This window comes from Tympanuchus pallidicinctus, unplaced genomic scaffold, assembly GCF_026119805.1.
Source record: "Tympanuchus pallidicinctus isolate F22 unplaced genomic scaffold, pur_lepc_1.0 scaffold12, whole genome shotgun sequence".
NCBI classification, from domain to species: Eukaryota; Metazoa; Chordata; class Aves; order Galliformes; family Phasianidae; genus Tympanuchus; species Tympanuchus pallidicinctus.
Genome location: NW_026294637.1, coordinates 541438 through 558543, shown reverse-complemented (window position 1 = coordinate 558543; position 17106 = coordinate 541438). Strand labels below are relative to the sequence as shown.

At 48.5% G+C, this 17106-nt stretch overlaps 1 protein-coding gene across 2 annotated transcripts in view; it reads right to left on the bottom strand.

Annotated features, from left to right (window-relative positions):
* Nucleotides 1-17106, bottom strand: part of GOLM2 (golgi membrane protein 2) — a 20953-nt gene extending 3847 nt beyond the window's left edge. Inside the window, exons 1-9 of one of the 2 annotated variants that reach the window (XM_052672682.1) lie at nt 16607-17106; nt 12098-12152; nt 11137-11239; nt 10047-10137; nt 9102-9246; nt 8224-8304; nt 7769-7867; nt 7105-7278; nt 1822-1989 (exon numbers count right to left, since the gene is read on the bottom strand). In XM_052672682.1, coding sequence (XP_052528642.1) covers nt 1822-1989; nt 7105-7278; nt 7769-7867; nt 8224-8304; nt 9102-9246; nt 10047-10137; nt 11137-11239; nt 12098-12152; nt 16607-16933 — 1243 coding nt within the window. In that variant the 5' untranslated portion in view covers nt 16934-17106. The remainder of the gene's footprint in view (nt 1-1821; nt 1990-7104; nt 7279-7768; nt 7868-8223; nt 8305-9101; nt 9247-10046; nt 10138-11136; nt 11240-12097; nt 12153-16606) is intronic. The other variant, XM_052672683.1, reaches the window with a different exon arrangement.

The following is a 17106-nucleotide window of genomic DNA, read 5'->3' as shown; positions in this document are numbered from 1 at the left end:
GCCACCACAGCACTGAGCTGAGAGGTGTCACATCAGCAAGTGAAAGTTCTGAGGCCACTTTCAATTGCAGCTCCTACACAGCAAGCTGCATAACCACAACCTCTGGTTTCTATCAGTTCTCCAGCACTCACTCCCATGTTGAGCCCATCACTGCATAAGCTGCTGGCAGCGCACCATTCAAGGCACCTGTACTGGTTCACAGCTCACTGGATATTGCTTCTGGCTACCTCAAGCCATTGGTTTTCTCGCAGAGCCACCACAGCAGTGTTGGTAAGCAGGCAGATCCGTGCTGGGGGCACAGTGCAGCGTTTGCAGGGTCTGCAGTGCTGCTCTGCTGCCTCGCCGTGCTGCTGGGCATCTTCAGCCCGGCACAGAGGCAGCGGCTGCCTGCAGGCTGAGCCACACGAATGGCACAGGGCAGCACTGGCACTCACTCATGTCAGGAGTCACCCTTTGAAGTCCAGTTAAGGAAGCGATGCAGAGAGCAGCCAGGCATCACCCACTGCATATGAGGGAGAATTGAACTAAATAACGACCAAAACTCAACTCAATCCACACCACTGCTCGGATTTGCAGAGTGCACAGCAGACATGCCTCACACCGTGCTTTCCTTTGCTCTACAAAACCACGACCATGAGAAACCAGCTTCCTGCTTCCACAGGGCAGTGCCCATCAGTGCAAGAGGCCATGTGGACTATTTACAGTCATTTGGAAGCTGGCCTTAACAATCCGTTCAGAACCTCATCAGAGCACACCCAGAGAGATGGGCATTTGTAATCCAGAGCAACTGAAGTCCCCTGCTACAGCTCTGAATGGAAGCGTAGCAGCCAGCCCATGTCACCTGGAGCAGCAGCACTTTTCATTTTCATCAGTGAGCAAATTAATTGCCCAGGGTTCTGATCCATACCGTTCTTGTGCTTGTTCTTGTGTTTCAAACTACCAGCATGCAGCAGTGCACGCTAACAGAAATCAGCTGCATTCTATCAGCTTTTCCTATTCCTATGCTTGGATGACAATAAAATCATTGACAACCCACCAGTTAAAAAACCTGCATTGCAAGGATCAAAATCAGGGTGCACACAGAACTTGAAGAGTTACAGCCCTCCCATCCTCTGCGCTCCCCCTTTATTTTGCATCATTTCCTTAATTGGAAATACTGTAAATGTTTCAGCAGACATTTCCAACCTCTAGACATGCAAGCCCTTCACAAGACGTTACCAAACAACTACATGGAGAACGGCAGACAACGTGGCAGCTGCACAGCAGACAACAGAGAGGTGACACAGTGAGACGCATGCATGGGGGGCAACATGCAGGGATGGGTGTTAGGCTGAGTTCTGAAGTTTGGTTGACAAGGGGAACCAAAGTCTGTTGAATCTGTGTAGGATGCACAAAAAGTTACACCATACTTGATATCTGGGACTTGGTTGTGTGCCACCTCAGTGCAGGTGTGACTTCAGTTAGCAGGAGTCAAAAACCACTGATGCAGTTTTAAGCAGAGAAGTGTAATGCCAAAGACTGCGTCCCCAGCCAGCTATGCACCACGTCTGTGTTTAGAAAACCACTTCTAAAATTTGAAACATCTCGATTTCCCTAGCAGAAGTTGTGCAAAATTGAAATAAGCAATGGGAATATTCTGAGAGCTGCTGTAACAGTGCTTCCAAATGGAAAGCGAGCTGAATTTTAAAGATGGCCTAAAGCTTGTTTATTCCGTATTATAAATTGCACATCAGCCAAAATTAATGGGGCTTTACACAAATTCAACAAGAACACTCAGTGTGGATTTCATTAAAGTGGGATGGAGATAAGGCCCAAGCTCACCTTGGACGTCTTCTTCTCCACCATCACCATCCTCTTCCTCATTGTAAGCCAGCTCAGCCTGTTTGTCTGCCTCGTACTCACCCACGTTACCATCATCCCCATTATAATCTGCCAGTTTAGAACCCTGCTGCGGATCAACAGGGGATTCATTCTCATCAAAGAATCGGCCTGCGAAGTAGGCAAAGGATTAAGTCAGAAGCAGAGAGGAAAGAAACAGGAAGACTCTAAATTAAAGCAGCCTGCAGGTTAGGATATTCAGGTTTCTGTAGCAGCTTTGACTGGAGGAAAAAGGGAGTAGAAGGGAGAGTGTGTGTGCAGGAGGGACAACAGGAACGCCTCCATGGAGACAGCATGGCCTCGATGGCTCTGGACTGGGGCTGGAGATCTGCCTGCTGTGGGCTTCGCTTCGTAGGAAGGAGCAGGGGAAGCACCCATACAAAAAGCTCCACTGCTGGTTATCTACAAGCACACCACAAATGTGCTCTGCTTTTATGAAATGCTGAAGAGCACACAGGGAAAGTTTTTGTACCCAGACGTTTTCCTGAACCAAAAAAAATGGAGCAAAACATTGCTGACTTTGTACGTGGAAAAGGAGCTTCCAGCGTGGGCGCCGTGCTGCCAAGGGTACCAACCTCACACAGACCTGCCTTGATTTTTCTTCAGGCCCCCAGTCGATCTGGGTAACACCCAGGTAACGTTCCAACTGCAGTATTTTTGTCTCACAGCAAAGAATTAAGAACTGTTCCACACAAACAATTCTTCCAACAACAAAGCAGAAGAAGAATTAGCTGCAACTATAAAACGACTGCAAACGAGCACACAGTGAAAGGTTCATGGCGTAACATCAAGTTCAGACCTGGGGTGTAATGAGGTACAAAGGAGAAACGGTCAAGACCACAGAATTCAGTCTGCTTGTCCACGGCTTAAAGAAAGCAACACTAACCAAGGGCACGGGGTATAAAGGAGAACGGGGTCGAAGTGCAACGCAATCATTGCAGACTGGAGACAAACCAAGAAAAAGGCCTGCCAGGGCAGATGTGAAGTGATCCGTGTTGGAAGCAATTAAACACAGAAGTAAAACTGATGATTTCCACATCAGGAATAAAAAAGTGTTTGGGTCACAATGGACAGATGTGAAAATGAATTTTTCCCTTAAAACAGTGAAAACTGGTACGTGGCAGTATATGAAATTCAGAGCAGAAACAGTAACAGGGCTTGAAAAGCAGAAGGGTGGCAGCTAGTGCCCTCACATGTACAGACACTGCTGCCTAGGATGTGTTTGTACATCAGAGGTTTGATTTGTTCACTCTCTATTCATCTCTGTAATTCACTAATCCTTGCGATGTCTTTATTTCTGGATGCTGCCTTCTACAAACAACTGCACAATTTGCACGTTAAATATAAAGTTAGGCATGAGAAAAACTGAAAGCGATTAACTTAAGGAAAAAACCAGGGCTGCGGGTGTGCAGAAATGCTACAAGTGTGAGCTGACAGAAGGAAAGGTTAAAACATCAGGAAGGCCTCAGGGAACCCAGCGCCCCACCGACTGCGTGCGCAGAGCCAGGCTGAGGGCTGGAGGCAGCAGGTGACTCCCTGCCCAGCACCAGGAGGGCATCAGCCCTGACACAAGGCACTCATGTGCTCCTGGGGCACCGGGAGCTGGGCCAGCAGAATGGGAGCCAGCAAGGCACCAGCTGCCTGCTGAACCAGGCACGGGCAGCAGCGCTGCCTGGAATCTGTCCCAGCAGCACGTGGTGGCGTCGTGGGCTGCTGCTCAGCTCAGTGCAGACGTGAGCTGCTGTCTGGAACCCAGGCATGACAAGGTTTGAGTGAGCGGAACGTTGCCGCAAAGCGGGAGAGGCGACTGACAGCAGTGCCACGTCCCATAAGGATGCAGTGGATGCTAAAGGCCATAGGGAGTATTTGACAAAAGGAACTCAGATAGCAGTTGGGTATCGCTAACCTGGACCCTCGTGTAGCCCTTGCAGCAGCTGCTGATGCTCACACTGAGGCACCTTACAGGACAGCTTCACACAGCAGCACACACTGCAGCCCTGCTGCACTCCCACTTCCCCCCCCCAGGCACCAGGCACGAGCACCGTGTGCCTGCTGCACTTCTGTCAGCCTCCGCCTCTTCTGAAACCATACAGCTGCCATGTTGGCACCTCCACACCTGGCACCAAAGTCAATTTTTAAATCCTTTTAAAATCTGTGCTAATAAAATGAAAAAAGAAAGCGTATTTCTGAAGAAGCTTCACAATTCTGAAGCTGGGCAGATGTGACAGCCCAACCAACAAGAGGTTGTTGGCGTGCATCAGCTCATGGGATGAGACAAGATGGCAGCGCCCAGAAACCAAACCCCAGCCAGGCAATCGTCTGCAGTGAGAGATGCATGCTGGAGCTGCTCTCCTCTAGGCCAGAAGGACTAATTTAGCACCAGTGGACCTTTCAAAATGGCCACTGCTGATCAATTAGGAAACAAATCTTACAGAAATAACTAATGCAGATTTCTAGATGTGAAAGAAATCCTCTTCCTTACCGCATCATTATGATGCAAGGTATCACGTGGAAGGGCAAAAGCCGATCAGTGCTAACTGACTCTCAGGTACCCACAGCCTTCAGAAGGGCCATTTCCATCACTGCTCCTGCCCCCCAAGCATTGATCCATTCCCAGGGCAGACAGCCAATCCATGCAAAAAGTCAAGAACTGGAACACGAGGCTGTGTCCGTTCTGATGCAGCCGCTCACAGAGTGCAGGTTCTGCACGAAGCTCATTTGATAAACTGAACAGTCTTGGACATCTCGGGATACGTGAAGTGGAAGAAGAACTGAGCAAACTGCACACTGATTTTGAGCTACACTATTTACTGAATTAATGTAACTTACTGTATTATTTGAACAGCCTCATCTCTCCAGAAAGAGCCACGAGTGGTATTAAAGTAACGGAAGCCTGCGCTCGTTATCATCTGTTTCCAGGAGCACAGCAGATGCCTGCTCCCCATCCATTCCACCCTGCTCTTTGTAGATCTTTCTCCCTCCTCCTATTTTAATCCCCACCCAATTCCTTCTGCCTTCACCTTTCCAATCTTTGTCATTTAGAGCCACAGGATGGCCTCAAAGCACAGGACAAGCAGAGAACGCACTCTGAATTTGTCTCCTCCCTGACATTCTTGTTAACACACTCCAGAAGAAAACACTGTTAGTGACTGCTGGGCGTATCGCTTTCTACTGAACTGCTCATTTTCTGCTTGTTGCTGTCCTGTGCACATGACTTTCCATTCTTAATTGCAAACTACTTTCACGTTTTACAAACTCCCACGTTGCTGAAAGCACCCCTCTTACATCCTGTTTATCAGCCAGCAGCAGGGCCAAGAAAAGACACACCTCTGTAAACCTGGGGGCTGTTTGCTTTTTCCAGACTGCTTCCTACGTCTGGCATAAAGTTACACACCCATAAATTAGCAATTTATTCCTGACCAAATCTCCATTAGTTTTCTGCAACGAAGTCCCATCCTGCTTTTGCTCCTCTGAATATACATTTATCACTGACATAGTTTGTTCTTGAAAAATCCACGTAAAGCACTTTATTCTATTCAGACTGATTGAGAATTTGTTCATTTTTCATTCAGGATATCAAGGCCAGGCTGCTGGAACTCCTCAAATCACTTCACTTTTTAGACATATCCTCTTGCATTTCTCAAAGCTGTTAAAGGCTCAGAAACTACTCCAGATAGCTTCCCAAACCTCTTGATAAGGTTTTGCACCATCTATGGGCTGTAGCATCTGAGCTCGTGGGGGAACAGGGGGGTGGGGGAGAAGGAGAGCACGCACTGAATGCCCCACACCTGAACACCTGGTGCCATTATACCTCAACATCTATCAGCTCACAAATCTGACTAGGAGCTCACAGGCCCTATTACAATTGAACCTCTGTTTCACAATAGCACCCCAGAAATGCTCCATTTATTTCTGTAAACATTATTCTCAACTTGCTTTTAATGTTATTCAAGGACTATTCAATGATTGCTAGGAGCCAGGAATTTTCCTGCCAATTCTCCACGTTAGAGAAGCGCCAGACAAGGCTGGGGCATGGAAAGAAACTGACACAGCTTTAACAAAGCAAACTTCCTGCACCAACCCTTACAGGACAAAAAAGGGCTCCACAGCTTCATGATTCCAAGGGCCGTCTGTGCTTCCAGAAGGCTTTTCCAGGCTTAAACCAGTTCATGATCCTGATTCAACAGAAGCAGGACTGCTCACCCAGCCCCAGAACTAACGGCGTTTACTGGCAGAACGCTCCAGAAACCTTCCTTACTGCTGTCAGACTCAGAAGAGGGTTGTGAGTTCACATGTAATGCTTTGTCTCAGAGTACAGATTCTGATCACAGAAACCAAAGCCTAAGGGAAAGCTGCTTCACCTCTGAGTGAAAACAAATTCAAAGCTGAGTTTATAATGAGCACGTAATTAAAAATCCACACCTTGCTCAGGTAAAAACAGGGACGAAATGTTGTAGCAATACGTTTTGTTTTCCTGGAATCGTGCCTTTGTCACCCAAATGCTAAACAGCTGGAATGAGTTTCTGAAAACAACTGGTGAAGGTATGCCCAGCCAGTGCACCCACAGCAGCACCCAGCACAGCACACAGCTCAAACACGACAGCATCACCTGCAAGGTGGAGATGCATTTCAGAATCAACAGTGCAGAGAAACCACGGGCATTTCTGCAGACTCTTACCTGATGTCCACCCACTACGCTTCATCAGCATTACAACCATCACACACTGTAAGCAATGTATGATTTGCTCCTTTGTGAAGGCTTCTTTCTTTGCCAGCATCACTGCAGAGAGGAGCTCTGGAGATCACGCTGTGCCAGCACACAGACATACAACATCAAAGCTCCCCGGTGTAAGAGCTGAGTTGTGGTGAGTTTGCCCCAAACTCGTATGTAAGTCAAGCAACACAACATGAATGTAAGTCACCTTATGGTGCACTGACCAAAAGTTTTAACTTAGCAATCTATTTCAATGCAGTACTGTCCTGAAACATTTTGAATGCCAATAAGCAAATGATTTTCACATGCTGGCTGACTACATGTGAGCGATGCCACGCTCAGGTGCTTGTTTGGCTTTAGAGACACAATAACGTTACGTTTCCTTTCAGGCTTACTCTCCAGAAGATCACCTGCTGTAATGGTTCCTATTTTCCAAATAAGCAGCATTAGAACAGATGGAAAGCAAAACAATTCTCCTACTACATTGATGTATATGACATTCACCAACTTACTTTCCTTCATCTTTTGCAAGTCGACAGCTCTGCTTTTCTGAAGGTCTATATGGTCTGCTTCAATTTTGTTTTCATTCTGACTTTCCATATTTTCACCAAAATTTAAGTGCTGAAGAGAGTTTGGAGGTCTCTCTTTCGCAGTATCAGCATTTCCATCGTTGTCACTACGCAGACCTACAGAAAAAGGAGTGCATTCAGTGCTTGCATGGTTCCAAAGAAAGGTTTTAATGCTACCATAAAAAATAATCACATTTTAATAAATAATCAACTCCTGATGATTTGCTGCAACCCCAACCAGTGCCCACACAGAGGATTACTGAGTTCTACTACACTCTCCTGTCCTGTGGAGAAATCTTTAAGCGTTTCTCTTTGTAACTTCTGGTTGTCAGATTTGGCTGAAGTTGACCAAAAGGCTCAGAAATGATTGGGTACAAGAGGGAGCATGAGGAGACCATGTAAGCAGCAACCACAGTGCCTCAGAAGCCCACACTAAGAATACATTCAATCTGGTATCCAGCAGAAATCATTTTTTCTTCTCTCTGTAATAGTACCAAATGAAGAGAGTGCTGGCCACCTGCACCAAGTTTCCATGATAAAATAGCAGATCTTAATTGGGAAGTTTGGCACAAAAGGCTGGCACGTCATCTGCCAGTCAGCATTTTACCTGGTGCCAGATTTGGAGCGTGGGGCTGTTCAGTGGGAGGGTGTAGCACAGACTGATGATTATCGCTTCTGGGAGCTGAAATAAGTGGCTTCTTTATAGCTAGAACAAAAACATTGAGAAAAGCCTTAATGTGAAACCAACAATACAACAACTCCTCTTCCTCTGACAATCCTACAAACATTTTGTTTTCAAATCCTGGATGAAAATATGCAGAACAGAACTTCTGGCCAAAAAAACAAAACAACACCAAACTTCTGGAAGCGCTGAAGCGCTCAGCTTTGAGGATTCAAAGCTGTAACAAACAGTAGAAATCTTCACATCCTGTATTTCAGTTGAACTTCACTAGCACAGACAGCTTTTAAAACTCTGTGCTCATTATGAAACACGTAATATTCACATGGAACACAAATCAGACCAAAAATCCTAACTCTAAGTATTAGAGTATTTCTCCTGACCAGTGGGAGTATCATCAGCTTTAGCAGGGTCATTGTCTTCTATTTCAGGCATGCCTGCATCTCCTCCTGGTTTGACTTTCTCTGCAAGACAAAAACAAGATGTTCTACCTTATTAATCATTAAGACTGTTTCCCTCTTGAGGAGGTCTCTAAGACCAGAAGAAAAGTCCATCATGCACAGCAAATGTCCCACACTGACAATCCAACTACAAGACTTCTCCATCAAGTCCTGAAGGCTGCTGTGGAGCACTGATCCCAAAGTCAGTCCAAGCAATCCTCAGAAAAGGATGGGAAACAGATGCACTGCTCTTGGCAGCTGAGTGGGAAAAGCTCGCTTTAAGAAACTGCCTGGAAAAGACACCGAACTGATACAAAAAGGTGCAGGTTCAGCAGCAGAAGTAGAAGCAAGGAGAACCCAAACACCTTTTAGAGGGGCCTGGAGGCAGGAAACAATTGCAAGTTATTCACTGAGAGCTTCCTGCACAGCTCCTGGTGATCAAAGGCTCCCACTGTTCCTGCTGAGTTTCTCAGCTACAGACTTCTCACAGAGATTTTGGTGCTCCTCGCCTCCTCTGGGCAGAACCCAGCTCTCCACCAACGCTCCCCTTCCCCAGCTCACCACAGGACATTTCATGGTGAGCAGAGTGGCAATCCCCAGTTGACAGCTGGCCACGTGAGGAAGGAGATGCCAAACAAATGATAAAGATGAACGCAAAATTGTGCAAGAAACTGCTTTCACAGAAAGGCCCAGAGAAAGGACACGACAATCTATGGATACATCTTGCAACTCATTGCTTTGCTGCAGGTGATTCTGTACAGCACTGAGGACACAACACCTTTGGCCACTACACACCAGAAATGGCCAAAAAAGGGAAATACCTTTGCCATTTACACCACGATCTGAAGGCAGCTCGTTATTTTCTGCATTTTTAACTTCCATCTCTGGAACAATCTTAGACATTGCCTGGTCATCACTATTGGGATTTATCTCAGCATCTTTGATGGACTGAATTCTCTGCGTTGCCTGTTAGAACAAATTAATTAGAACAGTTATTAAGCACAGCTGTGAAAGTTAAAAACAAACAAGCATAGAACACCATAAAGTTAAGATTTGCTTTGGACAAACCAAATCACATCTATGAATCAGATGTTCACCAAAGCAAACAACAGCACAAGTCCTCTATATATGAACTTCAGTGCTGAGAGTTGGAGCTGTGCTTCTGGGCACATAACAGAGTGTAAAGCACTGTGGCATCCATACAATAGCCAAACCATTCATAACTGTGAATAACATCTGAGCTATTGCAAAGGAATGGCAAGAAGACCATTACCATTCCACAACATTTTAGTTTCAACTGACATGGAACAAGCAGAGAACTTGGAAAGCTATTTCCATGGGTTCTGCACAAGCCAGCATTGCCTCTAGCAGGCACCTACCTCGTGCAATTCACAAATAAACAAGAGTGTATGGGCACACAGAAGAAATTACCATGGTAAGAAAGTTAAGGTCATCTCAGCTCTTAAATATATCACAAAGTGGTAAAGACACCCCAGGCCTTACACCTCAGGTCACAGACTTAAAAGCAACCCTAAACTTCAAGATCTGACTGAAACCCACTCACAGCAGACCAAAGAACGAAGCCCGATCTTCAAGGCTTAGTTCAGTGACTGAGCAAACGGGCAGATGGCCTTACTGACACCCAGCCCAGCACTTCATCAAATCTCAGAGGAGAAATGTGCAAGCCCTCATATATCTGAACTGCTGCGTCAACAACCAAAGGACTTCAGGTTCTTCTGTTTCAAAGGAACGTAACTCTGCATCACCTTTTGTTCCTGAACAATCTGGTCCATTAATTTCTTCATGTTTTCTTCATGTTGCATTCTCATTTCCTTGATCTGCTGCCCACACTGCAGACTTAATTAGAAATACACGATCAGTCATATTTCATTTGTTGGATTTGTTATATCCGCTCTCCCATAAACATAACAGGGACAAAAAATGAAGAGGCACAAAAAGCAAAACCTGAGCTGCAAGCAGAACAGCCTGTCCAAAACCCTCTGTCCTGGAATGAGATGTGGATGGAGTGAAAATTGACTGAATACAGGAAAAAGGTGCAACTGGAAAAACAAGGACAAAGCACAGAAACAGTAAAATAACAGAAGTGCCTCGAATGGCTCTCCTCCAAAACCTGGAAAGCAACTGAAAATCCACGCTTCCCAGTTCATCTGTCATCAGCACGCATTTGTTCCACTTGGAAAGCAATGCCTCCCGTGGCTGTCAGCACAGAAGCAGCACAACCAGGACCCCGTTACTGCTACCAGCCCAAACAACATCCATCAATGACACAGCTGAGTCTCCCAGTGTCTCTAACACGGCACACAGATCCACACAAGCCAACACAACGCCCATCTCACGCAAACCTGCAGACACCCAGCGCAGCACAAACAGAAAATCTGCTTCTCCACGACAGTTTTGAGCACTGCTCAGTGCTATTCTCTGCTATTCCTTAGGCTTCAGAAGGACCAGTTCTCCCCACTGCTCTGCCGTGCTTGAAATCTCACTTACACACAGTGTTTTAACTTCAGTTTGATGCATTTCTCCGTTCGGAAGGCAGACCTGACTATTCCAGTGGCTTACAGAACTTTGTTCACCAAACTTCCGCACGCTCGTTAACTCAGATCTCAACATTATAAACACTGAACAATTCAAATTAGATTTTGCACAGGATACATATCTCACTTTTATATCAGAATAACGGCTAGATGTTTGACTTTAATGTTTTAAGTTAAAGTCGCATCATCAAACGGGTACCCTGAGTTTGAGGGTTACGTGCACGACTCACCTGTCTTTTAACCAAGGCAGACTGGTGTCACACACACACAAAGGACAGTTCTGAGCCTCCAGCAGACATACCTGTCGTACTCCAGCCTCCTCATAAGGTAAGTGTTGTTCTTCTTGTACTCATGAAGCTGATCTTCCTGGCGGATGAATTCCTGACGTAATTCTGCCAGTTGTTCTGGGCCAAAGAGCACAAGTCAGCATTAACATACAATCTGAATGCAAAATGCCCCACGGCAACACATCTGCTATTGCTGTGCGAGTTTAAAAGTTGCTCAAGTTTTGTCGTTTCTTCTACATATAAAGATTCTTTATCTTGAAAAAGATGCCACCTCACTTCAGTGTGCCAAACATCGCTACAGAATATAGAGCAGCTCCAATACTACAGAACCAATGCTAAAAAGGCTGAATTGTTCATTAACTTCTGTTCAGAAGTGGCACACGGTGCCATCTCACCTGTCTGGGAACCCTCCCCAGTCTCCTAAAAAGAATCTGTTATTCTGAGTAACACAGGAGCACCGCTAAGTCGCCCTTCTTCAGCAACAAATGTACCAAGGAAGTATCTTCACACTGCTCAAAAAAACCCTGATACAACTGTTCCAATGGTTTTTCTCCTGCTTCTCAGGACACAGATAACCATTTAAATGCTAACAGCAGCCCTACAGACAGGCAGAAAGGCCAAGATGCTGTTTGCAGGTATGCACAAACCTGGGTGTTAGCTGGCCCACATTTGCCCCCACTGCACGTTTCCAACACCTGCAAGGATGGCCCTACAGGCCCCCAGCACTGCTGGGCCAGCTGTACTGAGCTGCTCGTGAAAACAACTGCAGCATCTTGGAAGCCAGCAGTGCCAGAACAGAACCTCGCTGCAGCCAGGAGCGCGAGGCCGTGGGCACCAGCCGTGCACTGAGGTGCAGAGCACTCAGCCAACGAGCACTGCACACATCAGCCCCTGCAGCACACCCAGCACTCCATCCCACAAACACCCTGCAGCACTGGGCAGTTACAAAGTACAGCACGGCCACGAATTCCTTACCCTTCAAACGATGTATGTCTGCCATCTGGTACGATATGTTGTTCTGCAGCTTCACCTGAAAGGCAGAAACGTTCCATCACTGCAGTCTTCAGCAGAATAGAGAGGGTTTAGACTGTAAAGATTCAAATGCTTCTTCACTCATTCTTTTTTCATTATGAAAAAGAGCAGATTGTGCCAGGACTGCACTAAGCCCCCTGCATCCCAGTGCTGCAAAGGGGGCAATGGATTCCCAAAGTCAAAGCGTAAGTTTATAAAAATAAACAAGCAGCACCATTAACAAAACATCTTTTATCTGCTGTATATTTTAAGCAAATATTTAATGTGACACTACATTAAGTTCTTAACACAAATTATACTTTTAAGAGAGAGCCTGGCACCAGTAGACCTCCACACTGCTACGCGTTGGGTATTTTCAGTCAGGAAAAAACAGCAGTTGCAATAGAAAGAAATGTATACAAAGTCATGGAGCAAAGGTGTGTTCTCTTGTTTTTACAAACGAAAGCAGAAGTTAAGATAAAAATGACACAGAGCATAGTGAGACAGGGTGGCACAATGCCATCAGCAGGCAACATGGATGCTGCCATTACTTATCCTGCAGTTCCACAGCTGATGTGGGGGTGACTACAGGGTGCTGAGGCAGCTCAGCACCGAGGCTGATGCTCTCCGTGACCTCCTGGAATACTACAGACTGCATGTAGCTGTCTGAAAAAAAGCAGAGTAACACCAAAAACACGCAGAAAGCTTGGGCTCGAGGGTTCTGACACACAGCTTTGGCACCACTGGAGGCCCTGTTGTCTCCGCTTCCTGAGAGCCCCCACTTCCACCGCCGTTAAAGGAACGCAGCACGAGCACGGCTGGCAGCTTTTATTCCCAGCCAGGCCCTACAGCGTCACCCAGAGCAGCTGCCAAACAGACACACGTCCATCTCCTCCACAACACCCAGCTCCCCTTTGCCAAACCCTCCTTTCCGCCCCGCAGACTCGTGCTGCTGGCAGGCTGACCCCTGTGGCAGCTCCCGGGGGCTACGGTGCCACAGCAGGGTGCAGCCCGGAGGTGGGACTCGCAGAGCTGCTCAAGGGGCCGTTCCCCAAAACACAGCAGCACAGGGCGCAGCCTCCTGGCAGCCCGAGAAGCCTGACTGTGCTGCTGGGATCCGAGAGCAGCAGCCCGCAGGGACACCCGAAGAGCCCCCTGGGCACGGTGCAGCCACACGTCTGAGAACCAGCTGTATGCACCCTGCCCAGCATGAAATCAAAACCGCTCCAGACAGCGAACACCCAAATCAAAGCAGAGAGCTTGCTCTGGGCTTCCTGCTCTATTTGAGCAGCACAAGCAGCGCCTGCAGCAAGGACTGCACACAGAAGGCAGACAGAAGAGCTGAGCTCTGCTCCTATGGGCGCCCGTCCTGCCAGCTCAGCACCAGAGAGGGGAGCAGTGCAGGCAGGGTTACTGACCACGAGTAAAGAGGTGCACTTCTGTTTCCAGAGAAAGCCAAAAGCAGGCGATGTCAAACAAAAAAAATGCAAAATCACCGGCACTAATTACCAATTTTTTCCTGTCATCCACTCTAATGCAATTCTTCCCCAGAACACAACAAACCCACAAACAGCAGAGATCCTGCAAAGCGCTGGGCTGTTTTCAAACCTTCATCTATCAGAATTCATAACACAGACAGCCCTGCTGCCAGCTCGTTTCTTCCTCACCCCATCAAACATCCGAGTTGCGAAGTGGTGGGGAGGAATTTGATTTGGAGATAGGATCAGCTTTATCACACTATCTTTCATTTTGACAACTTTGAGTTTCAGAGAAAAGCACCAGAATTTATGGCCCAAACTGCCTGGCTGACAGCAAACGTCCCCAATCCGAGGGATGGAAAGGGAAGAAGCGTTTAATGATTCATCTGTTCCACCTCCACATGCAAAAAAGCCACCCCACAAAGCATGGCACAAATCCAGCTCTTCCAGATCCGTGTGCTGCTGGAAGCCAGAGCCGTTTGCACTGCCCATATTCCTCATGGCCTCCCAGAGCCTTTCCAAAGCAGCTGGGAAGCATAACAGGAATCCCCTGCGATTCACTGAGCTCTGCACAGGAATATAAACATCAGAAATCCTCTGCTTGCCAGAGCCAGCTACACACAACGTAACCCTTCCAATGCTTCTAAACTGCAAGTGCCCCTCGTAACAAAAGGCAGCCCAGAAGAAAGTTACAAACACACCAGAGCTTATCTTCATGTATTTACTGCATTTACCTTTATGTATTTATTGCAGTAAGAACACAGGTGGTAACAGCTTCCCAATGAAACAAGCAGTGAGCTGCAAACACTCACCCCATCTCAGAGCCATTCCAGCCCCCAAACTGCCACCAAAGCAGCACCAGCTGTCCATACTGCCCCAGGAATGGCCATTCCCCATTCTCCACCACAGCACGTGCCGGAACAGCACATGAAAGCCCTTTCAAAAGGCTGATAGTAGAAGGAGATGTACTCCACGATCATCCTACTCCATCAAGTGCCCTTTTCCCAACAGTCAGTTACCATCGTGCTGCAGCCCTGGAGATGCTGCCGCTGGGGAGCAAGAAGCAAGAGCAGGAAGCTGCATTCAGCAGCACTGCTTGTAGAGCTACAGCTCTGCAAACTGAGGAGCTGTGGAGGAGCTCTGGCAGAAAAGGACACAGCCAGCTGCTTCCAAGGGAGTTTCACCAAGCAGCTTCATCCCACGAAGCAGCACTTCAAAGCACCAACGAAGGGACAAAGATGTATTACACACTGGCACAGCCAGCAACAGCTCTGCAACAAGAAAGGTGAGCTCCTGAGAGCTGCAAGAGCAGACACAGATAGGAGCCCCCACACAGCGCGGCGGCCGTTTGGAAGCTCTCCACCACAAAATCGTGCCGCTCAATCTTCCTACTGAGCTGACTGCAAAGGGATGCATAAAGCTCCAAAGAAACATCTCCTGGCAATATGCAAAGCACTATGGAACACTGAGGAACCAACCGACAGCACGTGCGTCACCTCCCAGCCCCGGCACAGTCACTGCCTCTGCCTGCTGTGAGCACTGTGTGTTCTGTCACAGCTCCTCTTCACAGCTCACCTCCAGCACAAAAGGAAGCTTTTGCACATTCCTTTTCATTTCAGTATATTTCCACTTCCAGAAACGCTCTTTTCTTCCAAACTGTAGTTACAAAGATACTCTTACTTGTTTTTTTCCACCTTCTTTAGAAGATATTTCCTTGTGAGAGATTCACCTCCAAAGATCAGCTACAACACCTCTGTGAGATTCAGGCAGCTGTGGTGAGCCTACAGGGCGGATCGAGCCTCATTTACCATCACTTGTTTCCCAGCTCCTGGCATACCAAGGTAAAATGCTCATCTGTACTTCAGGGACTCCTCCTCACAGCAGCCTGCACACACACGTGGCCCCAGTGCTCTCAGCACTGCCCTGCCAGGATCCTCCCAGCTCACACACCATCCAGCAGCAGGTGCTGCCTGTGTGCACTCAGAGTGAAATGGATTGCGTGCACTTTTTTTTTTCCTTTTATTATTTGTTTTGTTTCCTTGAACAAGACACCAGAACACTTAATTACTGCTGTACATCTGTCACAAGCAAACAAGGGCACAGGGGACATGTAATGCACGCAGAGGCTAAAGCCAAGGCTATGGGCTTGCTGTGGGCATCACTGAGCTGGGAGGGAGCATCTGCAGATGTGCTGGCTCCCTCAGCATGGGAAACACGTGGCTGATGTGCTGAGCACAAGGCAAAGGGCCGGGAGAGCAGCACAAAGTGCAGCAACAGCCACCAGAATAGCACCTCTCAATGGAGTTTGCTATGAAGCAAAGCCGGGTTCACTGTGAGCATCCAGTGTTGGTGCTTTGTTATAGCTCTCCATCTCACAAACCAACTGGAATCACTGGCATAACTGTGTCCAAGAGCATCCTCACAAAACCGTATTCTGAGAAAATATATACATATATCAGCCCAGTCTTCAGGTGCAATAATTCACACACACCGTGTGCTTGTTCTGGTAACAGACCTTTCTGACTGCTTCCCCTCCGTTCTTTGAGCCACTCACAAGTCCCAGTGCTAAACCTGCCTGCCCCCACTATTTGTGTACCAACTCAGAGACAGACAGAGCACATTAGCTACAAACCCACAGCTCATCTTCTGCCTTTTACCAGAGGAACCACCTCTCCCAGCCCTCCCTCACCTCTCCCAGCCCAGCGCTGAGCTTTGCTCCTCACAGCCCTCCCACCCGTCCCATCCACGCCAGATACCCGTTTATAAACCACGTTGTTTTCAGTACAGACGGCGTTCGGCGGCACAGATTTCCAAACGAGAGCAGCGCTGCCCTTCGCCACTCGGAGCCGCCCCTCACCACGCACCCGCAGCCGTTCGCCCGCAGGACCCCCCGCAGGCACACGGCGCTCACTGACGCCACGTGTCTCCTTCCCGCGACAGTCCCACCCGTTTTCTCCCCGCCCGCAATACGTAACGCCTGGAGCCCGGCGCTCACCCTGCTGTCCTCGCAGCGCTTCACCTGCCCGTCCCTGGCCTGCAGCCGGCTGCTCAGCTGGCTGTAATCCGCCTCCTTCTGCTCCAGCTGCTTGCGGTGCGAATCCACCCGGCCCAGCAGGTCGGAGTTGCGCTTCTCCAGCCGCCCTCGGGCCACCTCGGTGCGCTTGGCCTGGCTCTGCAGCTCGGCCAGCTCCTCCCGCAGCACGGCCTGGCGGGACGCCGCGTTCCAGCAGTTGAAGGCGAGGACGGCGATGACGAGCAGCAGGGCGGCCAGCAGGAAGGAGGGCAGGCGGCCGCCCCTGCGGTTGGCCCCGAAGCCCACCATGGGGGAGGCCGCCGGGCGGGGGCTGCACCCGCTCTCCGCCTGCGCCCGCGCCTCACAGGAGCCGCGCAGAGAAAAGGGCCGCGGGGCGGCGGGGATCGGCGGCGGGCTGAGGGCTGCGGACGCGCACAGGCCGCAGAGCCGCGCTGGCGGCGCGCCGCCCTCCTCCCGGCCGG